This window comes from Acinonyx jubatus, chromosome A2 (genome assembly GCF_027475565.1).
Source record: "Acinonyx jubatus isolate Ajub_Pintada_27869175 chromosome A2, VMU_Ajub_asm_v1.0, whole genome shotgun sequence".
NCBI lineage: Eukaryota > Metazoa > Chordata > Mammalia > Carnivora > Felidae > Acinonyx > Acinonyx jubatus.
The window spans coordinates 14,528,127-14,550,225 of NC_069383.1; the positions used below are offsets into that span (position 1 = coordinate 14,528,127).

At 45.3% G+C, this 22,099-nt stretch overlaps 1 protein-coding gene and 2 long non-coding RNA genes across 6 annotated transcripts in view; 2 read left to right on the plus strand and 1 right to left on the minus strand.

Annotated features, from left to right (window-relative positions):
- TBXAS1 (thromboxane A synthase 1) overlaps positions 1-22,099 on the minus strand; it is a 154,054-nt gene that overhangs the window by 56,729 nt on the left and 75,226 nt on the right. Inside the window, exon 5 of the mRNA XM_027075592.2 lies at positions 16,139-16,255. Coding sequence (XP_026931393.1) covers positions 16,139-16,255 — 117 coding nt within the window. The remainder of the gene's footprint in view (positions 1-16,138; positions 16,256-22,099) is intronic.
- LOC113604175 (uncharacterized) overlaps positions 1-22,099 on the plus strand; it is a 173,279-nt gene that overhangs the window by 53,574 nt on the left and 97,606 nt on the right. The window lies entirely within an intron of this gene.
- On the plus strand, positions 5,767-17,131 carry LOC128314701 (uncharacterized). Its single transcript, XR_008296588.1, has 2 exons — positions 5,767-12,741; positions 14,429-17,131. It is a non-coding gene; the product is annotated as an uncharacterized LOC128314701 (long non-coding RNA).

Sequence of the window (22,099 nt, forward strand, 5' to 3'; positions counted from 1 at the left end):
GCAAAAAGAAGAAAGGATGTAGAGTAAATACTGTGAAATAATTACAAAAATGATCATTAAGTGCTTAGACAGAAATGAGAATCACTACTCGGTTGCATGACATTTGATTAGCATTAGAGAGTAAATAGACCACAATCCATATGTACTCTCTCTGGAATTAGCCCAAATCCATGTTTGCTTGGTTCCAATTATACTTTAGATCTTCTACTAGAGTATAGAATCTTAGTCTCCAAAGGAACGTGAGGTCGTCCATTTCAACTGCTTATTCAATACGAAAATCATTTTTAGAGCATTTCTGTTGGATGGCTATTCATCTCTGCTTCAGCTGCTTAAAACTTTTGAGTATGTATAAGGGAACCTTGACATCAAGAGGCCTTCCATGCCCACCCAGGAAAACTGCTGAGTTTCTTTTCTTTTCTTTTCTTTTTTTAAATTTTTAATGTTTTATTATTTATTTTTGAGAGAGAGAGAGAGATAGAGTGTGAGCGGGGACAGGGAGTAGCAGAGAGAGAGAGAGAGAGAGACATGGAATCTGGAGCAGTTCCAGACTCGCGAGCTGTCAGCACAGAGCCCAACGCAGGCCTCCAACCCATGAACCGTGAAATCATGACCTGAGCCCAAGTTGGACACTTAACCGACTGAGCCACACAGGCGCCCCCCCCCTTTTTTAATATTAAAATATTTTCATTTTGGAATCCGTCTAACATATGCCCAGAAAGATACAGAGAATGGTGTTGCGAACATTTGTGTAATTATTATCCAGCAAGTTTGGATCTCACTTCTGGCCGCCACCACGTTGACCCCAGCCGTCTGGCTCAAGTGGATGGAATTCTTTGTGGAGCTAACGGGCAGCCACATGACCTTCTGTTTTCTCCCTCATGTTTGCAAAGCCAGGTCGGAAACATCAAGGGGAATCCTTCCAGCCAGTGCCCGTTCTAGAACAACATCGTGGCTAAAGCAGCCCGCCCTAATACCTCGTTCTGACCCTTTCTTATGGAAAACATTTTTGAAATGTTAAATATGTTTAGATTTTACTATTTTGCCACTAGAATATAACTTCTCGTGGAGGCCAGGGGAGGTTTTTGTCTTTTTGTTCATTTTTATGGCCCCAGAACCTACAACAGGGCCTTAGCCCGTGGTAATTCTTTGTTGAACGAGTGAAGGAGTTGGAATGATTATGTAAGCCTCAGTCTTTGCTCTTAAAGTCTCGAGGATTTGGGGAAAGTAACAAAATGTTAATCTACTTGTTAGAATATATGTTGTTCTGAGGCAAAATCTGCCCCCTTTAACAACCTCGCACCGCTTTCATTGCCTTCTTCCTCTTGGTAGTGCTTCCAGTACTCAGACGGCAGGTGCTGCTTCTCCTCACAGACCAGACTGTTCTTCCCCATCCCTTCAGCACCCCTCGTACACATGGTCTACACACACTTCTCCAATCTCATTGCGCGGGCTCTCTCTCTCTCTCTCCCTGCCTCCTTCAGTCATCAGTGTCCCTCTTGAAAGGCAGCTCCATAAATGGAGCACGGTATTTCAGGTAAGACCCCCTATTAAATCTCTGGGGCGCCTGGGTGGCTCAGTCGGTTAAGCGTCTGACTTAGCTCAGGTCATGATCTCGCAGTTCGTGAGTTCGAGCCCTGTGTTGGCCTCTGTGCTGACAGCTCAGAGCCTGGAGCCTGCTTTGGATTCTGTGTCTGCCTCTGTCTCTCTGCCCTTCCCCCCCTTCTCAAAAATAAGTAAACATTAAAAAAATTATAAAAAAAATCATAAATGGATCACTCCCCTGCCTGCCAATCACAAGCCAGGTGTGTGTTGACTTTTTTAGAAGACACATATGACAGGCAAACATTGAGGTTCCAGTCAACAAAAACCACAAGGTTTTTGATGGCCATGAATCATCACCATAGGCAATTGATTTTTGACACGTTAGGCTCCATTCATTAGAAGCGAATTTACATTTACATTACATTTATTGCCTTGAAAAGTTGTCCTGCTGTGTGTTCTGAGCAGAACAAGCTCTTAACTCCCCCTCAAACATTCAGGTGATTGGAGAAGCCCCGGCACAGTGGGACAGCCTGAGTGGCTGGTTGGAGGGACATCGGCTTTGTTGGACCCCGCCTTCCCATAGCTCTGCAAGCCAACCCCACGGTCTCTGGAAGGTAAGGAAAGAACTGTAGCTACAGGGTCTCTGGCAGAGTCCATCCTGAGAAGCAGAAGGACATTCCCAGTGAGTAAGAGTGAGCTGCAGTCTAAGCTCAGGGCTGCGTCAGTTCCCAGCCCCAGGGACAGTGGCCTGGGCGGCCACATGGCAGGTCAAGGAGCAGACGCTCAGCGAGGAACATACACACACAGTGAAGAGATGGCAGAACATCCGAGATCCCCCCTTGTTGCCAAGACTCCTGGAAGAAGCCTCTGGAGAGGAAAATCCTGGGGAAAAGGACTTTTAGCTCATGGAGCTTCAAGTGCTTAGAGCCCTGGAGTGTTTGTACCCGGTGTGGGTGGGCCAAGGATGTGCTCACGCATTCAGATCTCCTCTCCTGTAACACTGCCTAGTCCTTTTGGTTCCACGTGAAACTTGATAAGTGTGCCTTCTAAGCCTCCATTCAGTTTGTCACTGGTATACAGGATCAAACACGGAGCCGCATGGCCCCCCACCACACTGCTACTTTACGTAGCTGTAGCTACGTAACTACATACGTAGCTACGTAGCTACGTACGATGACTGACGTAGAATCGGTCAGTCATCACCGTTTCTGGCCCCTCAGCCAGCTGTGCATGAGCCTAAGTGAATATTCAGCCAGGCAGCAATTACCAGTCAGTTGGCTGGGGAAGACTTTGTCAAATGATGTGCCCAAATAGAAATGTAATTGACTTCACATGCCTGTACTGAAGTCCGCTCAAAACAGGGATGAGGATGGCTATCCTGACTGATTCTTGATAACTGGGTGGGCTCTCTATGCCGACTGCGTTCTTTTCTAAATGCTCACAAACTGTCCACTTAATAATCCATCAGTACAAAAGTGCATGTAAATGGGTCACTTTAAAAAAAAAATGTTTATTTTATTTATTTTGAGAGAGAGCAAGGGAGGGGCAGAGAGTGAGGGAGAGAGAGAGTCCCGAGCAGGCTCCATGCTGTCAGCACAGAGCCCAACATCAGGTTCAATCTCACAAATCGTGAGAGCATGATCGGAGCCAAAATCAAGAGTCGGAGCCTTAACTGACTGAGCCACCCAGGTGCCCCTAAACGGGTCATTTTTAATGGCCTCTGGGCCATCATTCTCAAAAATTCTTAGACTACCTTTGTGTTCGGAGAACTCTGTACTCTCTCAGCCACCTTTCTATGACTGGCTTCACTGGCTACATTCTTCCATTATTTTAATAAACTTGGTGGTACAAGTGAACTCTATTTTAATAAAATCCCATATACCAAAATGTCTCTTAGATTTGTTTTAGAGGAATAAGAACATGGTAAAAAGAAAAATACTGTTTGAAAGGAAGTCCTTTTAGATATCAAGCTTCCAGCTTCCTTAATGTAACAAAAATGGTATGCGACATAAAATACGGTTTCCACTTAACTCTTCAGAAGTGTGCCCTGTGTATAAAGAGGGGTCCATCCATACTGAATCCCGTTGTATGCTGGACAGTGCAAAGGGGGGCTGTCCCCACTGCCCACCATCGGTTCCTCTACGTGCTTGTAACTAGAATGCTTTGCGGCTGACTGGCATGATTGTAATTTTCTACCATGCTCTGCCTGCTTTTTTTTGCACTGAATGGATAATGACATTTTTATTTGGGTTAATGTGATATGAGATGGGGCATGTAATATGAAAAATGTTCTAAAAAAGCAATGCAGAGAAAATATTATAAGACAGTAGAGCATGATCTGTATGTTGGCCAATAGCCATCATTTCAGACTTTTCTTCCTTGCATTATACACAGGTAGTTATGGAATATTCACTCTTACACGAGTTGCATACAAACAAAAGCTCTCTTTGATGGGCTTGCAGTCATCTTTATACCATCCACAAGCCCAGCAGTTATTCCCATAGATTTGCAGACAGGCAGGCATAGGTGGCTTGTGCAAACACACACGCACAGATGAACACACAATGCTATCGTCAGATCTTAATAAAAGATTCTCATTGGATCGTTACATTTCATCTTGGTAGGATAATGAGAAATTTTTATTTTTGTTTTTCCCCCCACATTTTTCACAATGCACATATGTTATACTTACCATCAGATAAAATATTAACGTTATTAGGTTTGAAAAGAAGGATTTCTTTTTGGGGATGACAGTCTAGCAGCCATGCCCCCTGGGGGAAAGTTACCTGTTTTCCTTCTCTCACCTCTCACATTGGTTGTCTTTATTCTAGAAGATGCTGAGTGTATGGCTGGTCAGCTGTTTGGTAACTAGCAGTCAGCATCAAGTGTAAAGTATCATCCTCAGCCTGGGAAAGAAATTGTTCAAGGAAGAAGTCCTTGCTCACCTGGGGTTGACTGTATGGTTAAATCATCCAGTTAAAAAAATGGATATATATATATCCATTTTTGGATATATACACACACCTATATATATATATATATATACACACATGTATACATGTATACATATATGGATATATATACACACATATGGATATACATATATATGGATATATCCATATATATCCATATGTGTGTGTGTGTGTGTGTGTGTGTGTGTGTGTGTATATATATATATATATCTATCTTTTTTTTTTTTTTTTTACTGACTATGTTTAGGGAATTCTGAGTCAAGGTATAGACAGAGGGCAATAGAGTTAATTCAAGAAGGCAGAGAGAGCTTTCTGAGTAGTCAAAAGAGAACTTGTGAGGTAATGACAAAGAAGGGGTAAGAAGTTCTGCTCAAAGGCTTTCTTCTCTCCTTTTAGGTGATCCCCAGAATTTCATCACTGGAGTGTCCTTCTTTGAGGCTAAGATGCTGACCTTGTTAAATACACTTGACCCTGGGAGAGCAAATACTCAAAGCCTCTGCCAATTATCAGATTTCCTCTCCTTGGCACTTTTTACTTGTGTGACCTTGGGCAAATTGCTTAACTTTATTGAGTCTGTTTCTTCATCTGCAAAATGGGAATAATTAGACCTCCCTTGAAGAGTTTGATAGAGATCATATACATAAAAGGCTTGGCCCTAGAAGGTAGGTTGGCTGTCCTCTGGAGGACCCCCATGATCCCAGACCGGTTTGGATACCTGGCAACATTTTCTCTCCTCTTATTCCTCATAGACAGTGCCACATCTGATCCACCTGTTCTGGCCTCACATGTTAATATCACTTCCTTGTATCATCTTTATCTCCCCACTGACCATTCTAATTCAGGCTTTGCCACCTGTCACCTGGAATACGGCTGTCATCCTGCTTCTTAAGAACAAAGCGGTGGAAGCATCTTTGTAATCTTAGTACTTTGTGTAGTGCCTGACACATAGGTGTAATAAAAAAAAATTTTTTTAAAGAGCCTCCCAGACTCCTTTCTTTTCACTTTTCAATCCATTCTGTACTCAACACCAGATTGGTCTAATGAAAATACTTGCTGAGGTGCCTGGGTGGCTCAGTTGGTTAAATGTCCGACTTTGGCTCAGATCATAATCTTCACAGCTCGTGGGTTCAAGCCCTGCGTCAGGCTCTGTACTGACAGCCCAGAGCCTGAAGCCTTCTTTGGATTCTGTGTCCCTCTCTCATTCTGCTCCCCCCACCCCCCGCTCATGCTCTGTCTCTCTCTCTCTCTCTCTCTCTCTCTCTCTCTCAATAATAAACATTAAAAGATTCTTTTCAAAAAAGAAAATACTTGTTATTATCTAAGTATCTCAATTGGCTGAAGGACAAAGAACAAGCTACTTATCCTATTTTCCAAAGCCCACCAAGAATGGAATCCTGCCAATAACTATGGTTGTAAGATTAGCAGATCTTCCCCCAGTCAAGCCTTCAGATGAGATCACAGCCCAGGCCAACAGCTTGACTACTACATAGAGAGACCCTGAAAGAGAGGTGTCTGGCTAATCCATGCCAGATTCCTGACCCACAGAAACCATGAGCTAATAAAGTTTTGTTGTTTTAAGCTGCTAAGCTTTGGTTGGGGTAATTTGTTACACAGCAATAGATAATACACTCTCCATGTCACCTTCTTGTGGCCACTCTTGTATATTGTCATGTACTATTGAAGTTGTCAGTATTCTGTCAAGAATGAACTCAGTGCAACACATTCAGTTGAGTATCTAGAAGTATCTATGTGATGGCAGATTGACTGAATACTCATTGAGCGCCTTGACATAGAAGGAACATTCATAGATTGAAGAGCTCTTTCTGTCTTAGTTTAAATGTAGTGCTGTTTGCTGGGAGCTGGCCCTTGTGAAAGACCGTGTACCCATGCTGGTTCTACCTCTTACTTTTGGCAAGTCATTTGAATCTCTGTGAACTGGGGTCCTCATCCCCAAATGAGGGGCCAATTGAAATGCACTCTGAAGTCCCTTTCCATGGACATTCTAGGATTTGAAGGCGGTCGCTAAGCATCAGATTGAGAAAGTGACTTAGAGACCATGGAAAGAACAGGCAACTTCCTAGTTGGGCACAGTAAAGGGTTAGATCCATGAGCCCCTCTACTTGCTCTACTTCCGTAAGAAAGTCTTTTTGTATTTCTTTGATGCACTGACTTCACAATTACATAAAGACCTAAATCTGGTTATTTTTATGCTCCAATGATTTAGTAAAAGTGAGAATTAGAAATCCAGATCCTCTGACTTCTGGCTTGTTGCTTTTTCCTCCAACATCAGAATCCGCATTCCCTTTATTCCTCAGTCTGTTTCTAGGTTATAATTTTACTTCATGCAGCTATGATGCCATGAACTTGGAAAACAAATAAATACCATTAAGCCTTCAGAGCCCTGGAAGTTTGGAAAACAGAGTTGGCCTGAGTGCTAGGGAAGACCCACTTCCTGAGCAAGGAGAGGGAAGGAGACGGTCCTTCTGCATTACCTTTTTTTTTTTTTAATGTTTATTTATTTTTGCAAGAGAGAGAGCACGAGAGCTTGTGCACACGCACATGAGTGCACAAGTAGGAGAAGGGCAGAGAGGGGTGGAGATAGAGGATCCAAAGCAGGCTCTTCACTGAGAGTGGAGAGCAGGATGCAGGGCTCGAACTCACATACCAGGAGATCATGACCTGAGCCGGAGTCGGATGCTTCACTGACTGAGCCACCCTGGCACCGCACTCCTGCATTATCTTATGCTTCAAACTGAGATGACCCCCATACCTCGATGGTGTATAGGCGGGGTGACTCATTTGTCTACATATGAAGAGGGATTCTGAAAAAAGCCCTGAGATCAAAATACGGCCCTTGGGAGCTGTCCCCCTGGGGCCATGGAAAGGGGAGACTCCAGAGGTCTGACTTGTAGCTGTCCTCATCTGCTCCACAAGTGTCTGTCGCACAGGTCCAGGGGAAGTCTCTTTCCTTACTCCCTCCCTTTCAAGTACCTAATAGCTCCTCACTCTCCAGTGAAGCTTGCACCAAACACGCCCCAGGCACAGAACTGTCGGTGCCTCAACCTACTTCTCCAGTTTTCTCTCATGTACTGTGTGTTCCAGCCAATTTGTACTCCTCTGTTCCCTGAACACATCCTGTACTTTTCATCCAGATGCCTTTGTTCCTGTAGCTCATTCCACTTGCAATGCACCTTCTCCCTCTGTCGAAACTCCGTTGAATCTTCAGGACTCACTTCCAATGCTACCCCCTGCCCCTCAGACTGGCTTCTGATGCTCCAAAGAGGATGTGAACTCTGTCACTGTTTTCCATACTTGGTAATCATGTAGGAATATGCCCTTGTTGCCCTTCTGCATTATAAACCCCTTAAAGACAGGAACTAATAAACCTTCATTGAATTTTATAAATTTAATGTTTCATTCTATTTGGCACTCTCAGACCTGCGGGCAGTGGTGTTTTGGAACTGATGTCAGAGGGGGATTTTTCTAAATAAATAAGGGTCAGCTCATGGGGATGGGAGATGGTATTTGAGCATATTGTTGGCTTCAAACATGAAAAGATTAATACCTTAAAGTGCTTTAAACGGGTGGCTAACATGTAAAATTAATACCAGTTAACAAAACTTATCTCCTTTTGCCATCCAGATATTAAAAACATCCACAACTTATTTTTATGCAGAATTTCCTGCTGCTAAGTATCAGCTCTAGCCATCTAGGTGAATAATCAAGTGTCATTTCTAATAAGTCAGCGGTTCCTGTCAAGAGTTGTGACCAATTAGAACTCACCCCGATGAGGAGGTGGCTGCTGGTGTTGCCAAGCAACAGCCAAGCTGGGAGGCACATTTAGAGATGCTCGGTTAGATTTAACCAGTGGCAAGTCAGAGTGACATTATGATTCTGGCAAAGGAAAGCCAAATTATAGCCCAGGATGGGGTACCCGTGATGAGGAGTGTGTTTTCTTTTAAATGCAAATGGAAAAGGAACATTTTAACCAGAATTTAAGCAGTCCATCATTATACTGATTTTAATTAGGAGATTAGGTGTCAGTGGAATACAACTGTGTTGAAAGATAATGGTCTCTTGCTGCTAGATAAATACCCAGACATTCTGCAAAATGGGCAACTGGTCAGACAGGGACAATGTCTTTTTGGACTACGAAGTATTTATTGCCACAGCCACACTTGGTTATAATGACTTTCATTTTTATTGTTTGAAAAGATTAAGAAATAAAAGCAAATATTAAAAATAGACTGCTGCAGGCTCATGCAGCCGAGAGAAAGCTGCTTGCTGCAACATTACTGGAAGCCTGGGTTCTGTCCTAGAAGCCCTCATGCATGATCATCCGGAAAGTGTACGGTGAAAATTTAAAGGCCAAACTAAACCATGATGAAGACTGTAATTCTGTGAAGCCTTTTGCACTGAAATGATCGTAGCTATGCATTTACTCATAAGCTGGCTATATCAACTTAAATTTTTTAAAATTGTAGTCATTCTGGAGTAATATGTCTTCTCCAAGGCAGGAAAGGCCTGGAGGGAATAATAACCACATCTGCCTCTGCCTTTAAGATTCATACATTATTGACTGTGCCTTCCTGACAGGAAACATCTGGATGAAAGTGAAAAATTAGGCAGAGAGCTGGATTCTCGGCAACTGTGAGAGATACCAGCCTTCCCTGTCGGTCTGGCTTTTCTTTAACTGAGTCCCTATCCACAGAGATATGATTGGCTCATTTAGTGTTGAGTGACACGCCCAGCCTGGCTCAGACTGTCATGTCTGAAGCTTCCAGGTCTCCTGTATCTGCTCAGTCACCATCAGCTTAGTTTTGTGGGTGAATGAGGCAATAACCATCACTTCTACAGTGCTTTGAGGACTGAGAAGACACAAGCCACCATATTGGGTTGGATCCGTGGTCCAGCCAATTTGGAGCCACTTAAAAATGGCTGCCCTTCATGGATTCTACCACGAAAGTCGCAGTGCCCCATGGCCTCATTTCTCTCAGTAGCTGACTTTGATGTTAACGACCCATGCTTTCACCTACTAAAAACTTAACTGAAACTTAAGCCCGGAACAAGATTAAACGGATTTCTTCACTGCAGATCTCTCCCAACCTGTTAATATGTTAAGGTAGATAGCAAATCGCTCAGAAGATGGTTTGCAGTGTTTTCCGGAATTGTATGACCACGGGTCCTGTCAAACCCTTTTCCTCAGTAGTAATTCATAGCTTGAAAGTTCATTGTCATAGAAGTATAGTTTTCATGCTTTTCTCTTAAATGTATTATTTTGTATTTTCTTGGTTACACTGAAAGCGAGCTGCCACTTTTGTGTTGACTTACACAATGTTAGAAGAATGTTAGAAACTTATTCTAATTGATGTGATATTTCTAAAATCAGAAGAGCTTAGAGGAATATACAAATGTGTAGATTTCATGGTGTGCTCCCTCTTTCAGATGAATTACAAAATTCAAAAATAAGATTAGTGCTAACCTCGGTCCCCAGGGAATCCCCCTTATTTATATTTTTCCCTCAGAGGAGAATTAATTTAGCCCCAGTTTTGTTTCTTAAAATTAAATCTATTTACTTCCTGACCCCTAATAAAGTTTTACACAACCCCAGGGTTACTCATTAATAGTCTTTGGTAAAGAATCTAGCACAAGACTCTAAAAATCTCAATAAATCTACTGGTTGCCCTTTTTAAAAACTTAATCTTTTAGGGGACAGGGTGAAAACTCTGGCAGGTCAGCTGGGCAAAATGTTCTCTAATAAAAAAAAATCCATTGTTTCCTCAGCGGTGCTCAGCAGTCCTGTAACTTAAACCTCAATAGCTTGGCTGTCACTGGACTATGATTTCGGTGGCCTTTTTTTCTGGAATCAGGGATGCAGCAACTACATTTTCACCAGTTCTGCATCGTTCTGTGTTACCCCTAGCCTTAAGCCGAAACCCAATCTTCTTTTAAGTAAAAATATGGCTTCATGATATAATGCTGATTCTAAAATAACTTCCAAGCGTTGCTGAGCCATGCTGCCTAATATGCACACAGATAAAGACGGTGCCATCTAGAGCCTTTGAATATTAATGACACTTCCAGACACAGGTAGTAAAGGACTCAGACCACCAAGGTGCTAAAGGAAAAAAGCCTCAGAATTCCAAGGGAAAGCAAATCTTTATTTCAAGAATAAATTCTGCAGTTTGATAATAAAAGTCCCCAAGCTACTTACAAATTCAGAAACGAATGGAGATATGGATATTTCAAAGCTATTTCAGGGAAAACGGACTCAGATGCCCATAAACCGAGTGGAGAGCAGGCTCGGGTCTGTTGTCCGAGCCTCTCTTATTGCCTCTGCCCCTCCACCCCATGTCCTTCTGTGCCCCATTCTCCTCTCTGTGTCTTTGTGGCCTGTTTTTTCTGTTTCTGCATGTATATGCTCGTGACTCCAAAGAGAAAGCCAACGATTTGCCTCCTCCCCTTATTTAATTTTTCCTTGATAAAACTATTCCCTTTTATTTTTCTTTTATCTTAGTCTCAACATATATCCTTCAGTAGAAAGCTTCCTGACTCTTTGATTCTTCATTCATCCATCCATTCATTCATCCAGCAAATCATTATTGAGTGCCTGTTCTGTGCCTAGTGCAATGCAGTTAGCAATAAAGAAAAGAGAAGTAAAGTAAATGGACTGTTCACTGGCAATAGCACTACAGAGAAAAATAAACAAAGCAGGGAAGGGCATAGAGAGTTCTGGGGCCCAGCTCCTGCAAGTCTGGGGAAGCCCTGAGTCTGAGATGGTCAGGCAAGGGACCAAGAGGAAGACTCACACCAGTGCTTTCCACTCTGACTCTTATCAGAATTGTGCCAGGGAACTTGTAAAACATACAGGTTCTCAGTCACCCTTAGACATTCTCATTCTGTAGGTCCTAGGGTGGCTAGAGTTATGTATTTTTTAAAAATGTTTATTTATTTATTTTGAGAGAGCGGGAAGGAGAGCAAGGTAGGGGCAGAGAGAGAGAGAGGGAGAGAGAGAAGCCAAGCAGGCTCCGTGCCACCAGCACAGAGCCCGTCACAGGGCTGGGACTCCAGAACCACGAGATCATAACCTGAGCCTAAACCAAGAGTCGGACGCCTAACTGAGCCACCAAGGCGCCCCTAGAATTAAGTATTTTAACAAGGATCCTAGGTGATTCTGGTGCAGGCCTTGGTCACACAGGTTTGAGGACCAGTGACATAGAGAGCAAAGGCCAGTGGGAGGTTAAGGTCCAAAGAAAGCATCCAGAAACTTAGAGGGTTAGTTTGGTTAACTATTGGTTAACCCAAATTATTGGTTAACTCAGTATTTTACTGGCTACATGTAATAAAGGTGACTCACCTATGCTGGGCAAGGAGGCAGTCAGGGGCACTAAAGTCTGGTACCCTGCCCTCCTCCTCCGCCCCTCCACCCATCTTCCCCAGGATAAAAGACCACCCCCTTGTCATAGCCTCCATCCCGTCTACAATCTGGTGTAGAGTGATGCTCCACACTCAGAGCCCCAAATCTTGCTCTTCGGATTCCAAAGGAAGCTCCCTTTGAAATTAGGAAAACTCTTTTCTCTCCTAAGACTGTTTAACTTCCAAGACCCCTGTCCCAATAGGACTCGAGAAAGCCTGATCTGCTGTTCAAGACTGAGCACCGGCCTCCTTGTTCTGGAAGGCACCCCCTTCCTCCTTCGGGAGCAACACGCACCATTGACTCAGTGCAGGAAAGAAAATCACAGGGCATGTGATTTAATGTTTGAAAATATTATCTTTGTCACATATTTTTTCATCCTGGTGTTCCTTTCTATTTCAGCAGCGCCGAACACCTCTGGCTGCTCCTTGCTCCTTGCTTCTTGCCATGCATTTCCCTTCCACTTTCTCCTGGACTCGCAGGCTTTTCTTCCCGAGGCTTACTTGTAGGTGTCTCCTCCGCCCTGCACTTAGATGTGGTTCTCCCCACCACCCTCTTCTCTACCTAGGTAGACTGCATGCCCTCTGGGGGTGAGCTCGCCCATGTCTGGGTTTTTGAGGACCATCTTTCCTGCCGTTCTCTCCTGAGCTCCAGATCTGCAGTCAACTACTTGCTGATGCATCTATTTAGATGCCCCACCCCCCACCAAGAACCTTAAATTCGTCCGGTCTGAATGCTCCGGAGGTGGGGAGAAGGAGGTCTACTGCTGCCACTGGAATGGCATCCTTTCTAATGGAAACCCAAGAACTTAAGGTATATTAAGTGGAAAGAAGATTTTCAAGAGAGTTAAGTGTACTGGGAGCGTATGTTAAGTAATGGGGTAGAATTGAGGCAAACCCCAGGGAATCCAGTCTGTGACGTTTCTTCCCCCTGGGGGCACCTGGGCGGCTCAGTTGGCTAAGCATCCAACCCTTGATCTCGGCTCACATCATGATCTCACGGTTTGTGAGTTCAAGCCCCATGTCTGTGTTCTGCACTGACAGCAGTGAGCCTGCTTGGGATTCTGTTTCTCCCTAGCTCTGCCCCTCCCCAACTCGTGCTCTTGCGTGTTCACGCACGCGCTCTCTCTCTCTCTCTCTCTCTCAAAATAAACTTAAAAAAAAAAAAAGAAATTTCTTCCTCTCCCCCTCTTCTCCCACCTCGGGCTCCCTCTGCCTCCCTCCCTGTCATTTATGACCTCCCTCCTTCCCCTAGGTACCTCAGTGCAGTAAAACACTTGGAGGAACTCTATTTTCTGCACCTAATTCAGGTTCTGAGAATTTGATTTCTGAACCAGGAGGAGAAAATGCTTTGGATCCCAGGAGCATGGAGGTTGTTTGGGAAATGACATCATATCCATTTCTGGAGTATACTCTATAAGGTGCTAAAGAAATCTAGACCTTGAAAAAAGATTCGGATTTATTTTTTTTCCCCAAAGAAACATAGCTTAAATCTGTCAAGCAAACTTTTTTCCCTTTCTTGAAGCTTACTTTAAAAACAAAATCTGGTATCCTTCATCATTTTCTTTTTAACAAATGATGAGATTCCGCATCCAAATCACCTGCCAAATCACCGTTTCCTAAAATAAAGAAGTGTGCTGCCACACGTTTGAGCTAGTGATGTCCACCCATGAATTACCTACTTCTTGTTCCTTCCTCTACTATTGGTTAACTCAGTACTTTACTGGCTACATGTAATAAAAGTGACTCTCCCTCCACCTGTTTGGGTGGTCAAAACACTGCTTTGCAAATTTTATTTATTTTTATTAAAAAAGTTTTTTTTTTTTTTACTTTTTTTGTTTTTGAGACACAGAGCACGAACAGGAGAGGGGGAGAGAGAAAGGGAGACACAGAATCCGAAGCAGGCTCGAGGCTGTCAGCACAGAGCCCGATGCCAGGCACGGGGCTCGAACCCACGGACTGTGAGATCATGCCCTGAGCTGATGCTTAATCGACTTAACCAACGCTTAATCGACTGAGCCACTCAGGCACCCCAGCTGTGCAAGTTTTGAAGGAGCAGGCCCTTTCTTCAAACAGATCCTCACCTGAGTCTCAGTCTCTAACACAGCGTAGTGTGGAGCAGGGCCCGTTGCTTCAGCTGAGGGGAGACCTCCCCTCCCAGTGTTTCCTTTCGGGGAACTTCCACGAGGGGGTGGCTCCCAGCACTGGCTTCACATCGGAATCACCCCGGGAGTTGCAAAGCCTCAGACCCAGACTGCATTCCAAGCCAGGCCAATTGAATCAGAATGTCTAGACGTGGGACCCAGACACCAATGGTTTTCGAAGCTCCCAGGTGATTCCCATGTGCCCATGCGGCTGAGGAGGGCGGTGTCTCCTGCTCTCCACACCCTCCCTTATCAGACTGGGAGCTGGGAGGAAGGGACTGAGCGTGGATGGGCAGCCGTCAGAATCTGGCTCCCTTCTCCCGTGTGCTTTTCTGCCCTCTGCCGGTAAGGCTGCAGCGTCCCCTTCCGGGTGAACTCCTGGCAGGCCCACGTGACCAGATGGCAGAGCTACGTTTCTCAAAGGGCGTACCGGTAAGAAAGGAGAAATTTGTATTTCCTCTGTGTGAAATGTGTTTCCACGCCTCAGCTGGTTCCAAACTTAGGCAGAAGACACCGAAGTGTTGCTCCTGAGCCCCCTAGGTTTCCAAAATAGCCCCCATATGCTCCCCTTTCCCCTGCCCTCCAGATAGCCCCTGGGACAGTCCCACGGAGCCTTAGAACAGCGTTCAAAAATCACACATAGGGTAGAGGAGCCGGGCAAACAGAGAGGTTAAGCGTATTCAGGAGCTGGATTAGGATGTTGGCTCTGACTTACACGCTGTGTGACATGCTCACAAAACTTCATCTCTCTGTGCCTCAGTTTCCTTATCTGTCAAATGAGGGTGCTCATAATCGTATTTACGTCAAAGGGATGTGGTAAGATTAAGCGTGTTAATATAAATGGGAAGCTCTCAGAGTGGTGCTGGCACAGATAAAAGCTTGGTGGGCTTTAGCTGGTGCTATATGAGCTCAGCGCACCCTCTGCCCTCAGATACCAAAGGCTGTGTGGAAACACAAAACCTCACTGAACGTGGGCAGGACCACTGGTTTCTGAGTGAGTTATATTGGATGGGATTAATTGTGAAGTAAGGGACCTCTCCTCTTCCTGGGGGCGGGGCTTTAGAAGATTTCTAGGAATTAATCAGGACTGTACGGATGAGCATCTTGTGATTAAGAGCGGCTTTCACTTATTGAACTGAAGACAGGCGACTCTGAGCCCAGGTTTTCTGGAACAGCTAGACATGGTGGATGAGTCTGGAAGGACGCTTGCTTTGGAGTTGCCTGGGCACTTGGGACTCTGACTGAGGCAGTCCCTGAGTGCTTCACATCAGAAGGGTTCAAGTGCACAGTCCCGAGTTCTTAGAAAATTCAGAGCAGACACCGAGGCCGCACCAGCAATTGAGAGGCCATCAGGGAAGATCAAGTGTGACAGAACTTGGCCAAGAGGCGGGACAGACAGCCCGAAGAAAAGGGCGGGTCTGTGGGTGGGGGAAAGAGGGAGCCCAGAGTTTGAGGGCTGGTAGCATGTTGTGGATGCCCCCTGGTCCACTGACTTGGCCCCCAAGGTTAACCTGGGCATGCCTGCGTGCCTAGAGTTCACTCCTCCCCAGTGATCCGCGGCCACCTCTTCCCTATTTCTGACTGGACTCACAGCTCACCTGTGTTTCAACCTGTTCTCTGGTTCCTTGCTGTGTAAGAGGTGTTTCACCGTTCAGATGCATCCGCATCACCTGGGAGTTTATTAGAAATGCAGGATCTCAGACGTGCTGAGTCAGAATCTGCATTTTAACAAGATCCCCAGGTGATCTATCTGACCTGGAAGCATGAGAGGGCACTCCTCCGGTTTTCTCCTGGGCGCCCCCAAAATGCCTGGGGCAGAGTCTTGGGACTTCACAGGAGTGCCTGTAGACTCACAATTGCTTCACAGCAATTGGAGATGTGGGAGGCTGGAGAAATGGAAGACACTCGGATACATGCCCTGCAGCATAGGAGGCCCCAGTGGGCAGGGCGTTTTAGTGCACCTTCTGGACAAGTGATGTGGTGTGAACCAGCGCTCCATCACCATTTGGAGAGAAGAAACCTCTTTCGGGGAGGGGGTGGGGTGAGTCTGCTTTTCCCGCGTCTTACCTCATTGAGCTTCTCAGGACTGAAAGCAGAAGTCAGGACACTTCTGACCTCTTCCCATCTTTTGTCACGTAAAAACAGGACGCTGTCCAATACGGGTTTGGACTCCAAGCCAGACACCTGAGGACAACAAGCAGAAGATTAGGACACAAGGGAGCCAAAGACACCTTGGTGGCAACACAAGTCTATTGTAAACACTCGGGTTAAAGTCCACCAGTGACCAACAAATTAGGAGATTTCTCTTGCAAGGACGCAGAGGAAGCATGCAAAGCCTCATGGATAACGAGGTAAAGGTTCATGGCTGAGGGCCTGGAGGCTGCAGATGGGTGGGCTCTGTCACAGTGCGGTCACCACTGTACAAACAACTCAGCAACTTCTACGTGTTGTGCATTCCCCCTGCTGAGTGAGGGTTCCCCCAGGACCCTACAGAAGGCTTCTCAGAGATGGGCTAGTCTTTCCCAGGGTTGAGTTTCACGTCTGAACTTTGTGGTGAGGGGTTTTGTGTGGCTGGATTGGTCAGGTTGGGCTGGGAGTTGACGGAGTCATGTCTCTGGGTCTTTGGTGATGTGTATGTAGAGCAAGAGAGAACGTGGGGAGCATGGGGGGAGGGAAAGGGAAAAACAGAACCTTTCAGAGGCATGTCCCAATGGAGCCACTTCTAAGAGAACACCTGACATGTTTCCGAGTTCTTCTATTCATTCATCCATTCATTTTTTTTTTCACTCAGCAAACATTTGTTGTGTCTAATGTGCAAGGAGTTGGCTACTCAGTGTTGAATAAAGAAGACATGGTGGGGCGCTTGGGTGGCTCAGTTGCTTAAGCGTCTGACTTTGGCTCAGGTCATGATCTCGCGGTTCGTGGGTTCGAGCCCCACATCGGGTTCTGTGCTGACAGCTCAGAGCCTGGAGCCTGTTTTAGGTGCTATGTCTCCCCCTCTCTCTGCCCCTCCTCTACTCACGCTCTGTCTCCCTCTCCTTCTCTCTCTCTCTCTCTTTCTCTCTCAAAAATAAACATTGAAAAAAAAAGATATCGCACTGACCCTCTTGGAGTTGATAGTCTATTCGGGATGCAGACGGTAAGCCTCTGAACTAACAAATATGCATGTCATGAGAAAGAAGTAGGTCAAGGCTAGAAATGATAGGTGCCTGACTGGCTAGGGAGGCTTCTCAGTGGAGGAGATATTCAAGCTGAGTCTGAAAGCATGCAAAACACAAGGTCTCCTCACTCTTCTTCCCAGGCCGATCTGTTCCATTTTGAAATCAGCTACTCCTACCCAAGTCATCAAAACTGGGGTCCCTGCAGCTGGTCAGAGTGCACCCAGACCCAGGGCTGTGGGGTACAGGAAGGCAGGGGGATTGGAAGACCTAGTACTCTTTGGAACAATGTGTGAGGGACAGTTTTTGCTATTTCTTTTCACTGTTTTGTAGTTGAAATATGAAGCCAGCCATCATAATTCAAAAGCCTTGTAAAAGCTCATGTTTAGAGGAAAATTATAATTTTCTGATAAAATATGAACATTCAAAATAAGCTATAAAACATAACTGCAAAGTATCCAGGAGGGGATTTAATTATATATTAGAACAAAGTTGCTGAGATACTTCTCTGCAGAGAAATGCCTCTCTCTGTTTAGAATGAAACTCTAGGAGTACCGTGGCCATTCTACAGAATTATTACCTTCATGGAATTTGGGGAACATAATCCATTTGTTTGGGTTCTGGAGTCAAAGAAGGAAAATTTACATATTGGCAAACACCCAGTCCTGGGCCATGTTACATGAAATAAAGCATCTCATTCCAAGGAGAGCTGGGTGGTTTCTGGGGTTTGATGAAACAGAATAAATTAGAGATAAGAGGAATGGTTGATTGGATTTTGCATCTATCCTTCAGACCCAAGGAATGGATCCATGAGATTTTTTTTTTTTAATCTTGCATCTAGAGGACAAATCTGGTCTTCCGTGCAACTTGTCCATGTTGTCCTCAGATATGTCCCTCGTCAGCTTGCCTGCCAGTGCTCTCCTCTTGGCCCAGAACTGCCATTAGAATTCTCCATTTTGTGATGGAAAATTTCAGGGCCTTGGTTAGAGTAATGTTTTGGTTTCTAGAGATGATGCTGTAATAGGGAGAGCAGCCGATTGGTCGTTTCAGGAGAGCCATGGGATGGTGAGGGGACAGTCTGACAGATTTTGGAACATGTAGTTGGAAACAGAAGACTTGGAAGATCAGAGAGTGTGCTTAGGATGCACTGAAAAACTACTTATCAAATACGTATTTTGTGGAAGAGGAAATTTAGGTGGTTTTTGGTGACCTTGAGAGGTGGAGGTGGGTTCCATACTGGAAGTGATGGGGGAAATTCCAGCTCACTTTCTAAAGGAGCAGTTCTGAACTGTCAGAAGTCAGAATTATTCCAAGATGAAATAACCTGCTTTGAGCGATGAGCCCCCATTGCTGGTGACCGTAATCCATTTTTTAGAAATTCTGCACAAGAGGCTTGAGTGTCAAGGGGGGATTGGTCTAAACGATGCTTAAGAATTGTTCCAACCCTGAGGCTTCATCTGCAGGGGGCCCCTGCAGGCTGTTTTTTGATTTTTAGTTTGCCTACACACACACACACACACACACATACTTTTCAATTGTGGCAAAATACACATAATGTAAAACTTACCGTTGTAACCATTTTTAAGCACACAGTTCTGTAGCATTAAGTACATTCACACAGTGCAACCATCTCTGCTGTCTGTCCACAGAATGCTTTTCATCTTACACAGCAGATGTTCTGTGCCTATTAAACACTAACTCCCCTCCCCTGCTCCAGCCTGGTCTCCGCGTAATAATTGACTTGATTGACTGAGTGATGCCTTGAGAGCTCCGTACAGAGAGCTCTCCCCCAAAGGAATGAGGTACGGGACTGATAAGTCTGATGGGGCAGGACTATGGAGATAGGAAGGGAACACAAGACTCAGGAAGAAAAATCCAGAGATCTAGGGCTGTCTACCCAGCCCTGTGTCCTGAGTCTCAGCGAAGGCACCTCCACTCACTCTCCAGCCCGGCGTTGCCAGACTGCAGGCAATAACCAGCCATGAAATCAACATAGTGGATGGCAACCAGCATTTTAAAAAAGAAAAGCTAAGAGACACAAGGAATATAACACAGTAGAACATACAGAGGAGCATTTCACAAAGTAAGGATAAGCATTTTGTTGTTTTCAAGATAGGTGTGTGTGTGTGTGTGTGAGAGAGAGAGAGAGAGAATGTGGTTTTGTGTGTGTATTCTGTGTCATGATGTGAAAATAGGTTTTTACTGTAGGCCACAGTCAAACAAGTTCGAAAGGCCTACTTAGCCTACTAAACCCCAAACTGGGAGTCATCCCCCCCACCCCCCGCCAACTAAAGTCCTGTTGGTCACAGCGTTAGCAAGCGCTAACATTTATCGAGCTCCTACTATGTGCCAAGCGCTATGCTAGCATCGAGACTATCAAGACGAAGAATGGAATCCTTGCCCTCAGAGGAGCTCACAGTTGACTTGCAGGGTGGGAATGGGGTGGTTTACAACCAATATTGCTGATCTTACAGCTAACAAAGTGCTTTTCACACCACCTCATTAATCTTGGGAGCGGTTCTTCAGGAATGAGGAAACACTGCCCTGCCAGGCAGTGACGGATCAGTAGCAGCCTCGTGGCTCCCCTGCTAAGTTTCCCTCAGACAGCTGAATGTGTTTGTCTTTTCAGTTAAGATCTCTTTTTTTTTTTTAATTTTTTCAACGTTTTTTATTTATTTTTGGGACAGAGAGAGACAGAGCATGAACGGGGGGAGGGGCAGAGAGAGAGGGAGACACAGAATCGGAAACAGGCTCCAGGCTCCGAGCCATCAGCCCAGAGCCTGACGCGGGGCTCGAACTCACGGACCGCGAGATCGTGACCTGAGCTGAAGTCGGACGCCTAACCGACTGCACCACCCAGGCGCCCCAGTTAAGATCTCTTAAAAGAGAGTGTAGCTTCTTATGAGACCAGCTGAGCATAAACCTGAAAACTCTGAAGAATCCCATCACCCGGAGGACCAAGTTATGAAAGAAAACCAACACCTCGGCATTCTGTGTTCACATGTATTCACCACTTATTGGGTGGTCAGTGTGGGCCAAACCAGTGCCTCTCAACTGGCCTGATAGAGCCACATGAGAACCACCCACTCTTCCCAGAAGGCTGCAAAATGCCCACGGTGCATTTGCCATACCTGAGTACGCATGTCATTATGCAAAAAGTGTAAAAGAATATGAAGCCGTAGCCAAAAAAAAAAAAAAAGTTGTGTCCTGGAACATGCGAGAACATTGACTTAAGGTCCGTACGATCTCTATGATGCCTTGGCAAGGCAGACAACAGTTTTCCAGCAGCCACCCAGAGCTGCCGGTAACAGGTGAACAGGATACGGTTATAAATCACTGGTCATGATGCTCATCCTGCCAACCTGTTTAGTGTAAACGTGTGTCAAATAGGCTGCAAAAATATTTAACATCAAAGTATGCCATGATCACAAGATTCCGGGCCCACGGTTGCAAGGTTTCTTTCAGATTCTCACACAACCTTGTACCGAAGACCTGGTGCTCCACGGCACCACCTGTCTCTCTCCTCACCTGCGTGCGTGAAACCTGTCGCACTGCCTCTTATTATATTAATCAACAAAAACTCTAGAATGCTCTCACCTGGATAACCCCAAATTCTGTTTCCTGAAAACCTGTTCTTTCAACGTGTGACAATTGCGATCTGGCTGTTCAAATATTCCAACCAAACAGGGCTTCTGTCTGGTGCTTTGAAAGAGCAAAAGTGTTCCATCCCCACTGGACAGTTTTCATCCATGCACTCTTGGCCAGTAGAAAATGGTCCCGAGAAACACCATGCTCCCTCGCTGTGGTCTGAGAGCATGGCCTCTGAGGAAGGAGGCTGGCTTAGGGGGCACGTGGGGGCTCAACCCAGCTCAGGCTTCATGTTCCAACTTGGCATCTGCTAGTGGAAGGAAGGGGACCTCTTCTAATTTGGACAAAGTCCTGATACAGACTCTGGCGGCCCTGCCTAATATAGAGTTCTTAGCATTTTGGCTGCCAAAGAGGAGGAAACCACAGGTTTGGAACTGCACTGCTGTTAGCCCCATGCCCCACAGCTCAGGCTCTTCTTGACTGGGGAAGGGGTCAGGGGGCCTTGTTAAATCTTCTGAGGAAAACTCTCAAAAGCTCTTAGCAGTTTCTTGCCAGAAGCAGAGTTGAGGAGGGGCAGGGTGTCCCTGATCTAGCACCTGTCGCACTTGGCTGGAAGGAAAAATTCCCTTGGGCCCCAAGAGGGACCCTTGCATATGAAGCTCAAGATGGCTCTCTGGGATGCTGGTGGGATGCCATGGTTTACCCACTGGTGCTGACTGCACCTGAACTGGGAACCAGAGAGACCCAGGGGTTAGCTAGTCTAATGCCCATACTTGACAGGAAACGGGCTCAGAGAAATGACAGGAGTGGTCCACGTTACGCAGCTATTTAAAGGCAGCAAATGCAGATTCTGATTTAATTTCTTTAAGCCAAGTGCCTTTCACCATGCTGCTGGGCTATGGCTTAGAAGTAAAGGGAGAATGGGGGAAAATGGGGTGTCATTAAAAGGAGATCGGGCAGAGAAGCATGAGGGTCAGTACTCACAGGCACAGTGACTTGACTTCCTGAGATGTTCAGGAATCCAACCACTGGGACACCAGCATTGCTTCTGTGGCTTATTTACTATTCTCTCCCCCAAATTCTAGAGGAGATTCATCTCTAGATGAATCTGCCACCATAAAAGTTAAAGAAGTAAGGTATAAATACAAGAACAAGATTTTACTTATCTCCTTTTAAAAATATGTAAAGATGGCTTCCTGCTGAACCAAGGGCCTAGTAAGACACGGAATATGAAATCATTTTCAGCGAGATGTTGAAGTTTAAAAAACTGCAAGGCACTGAG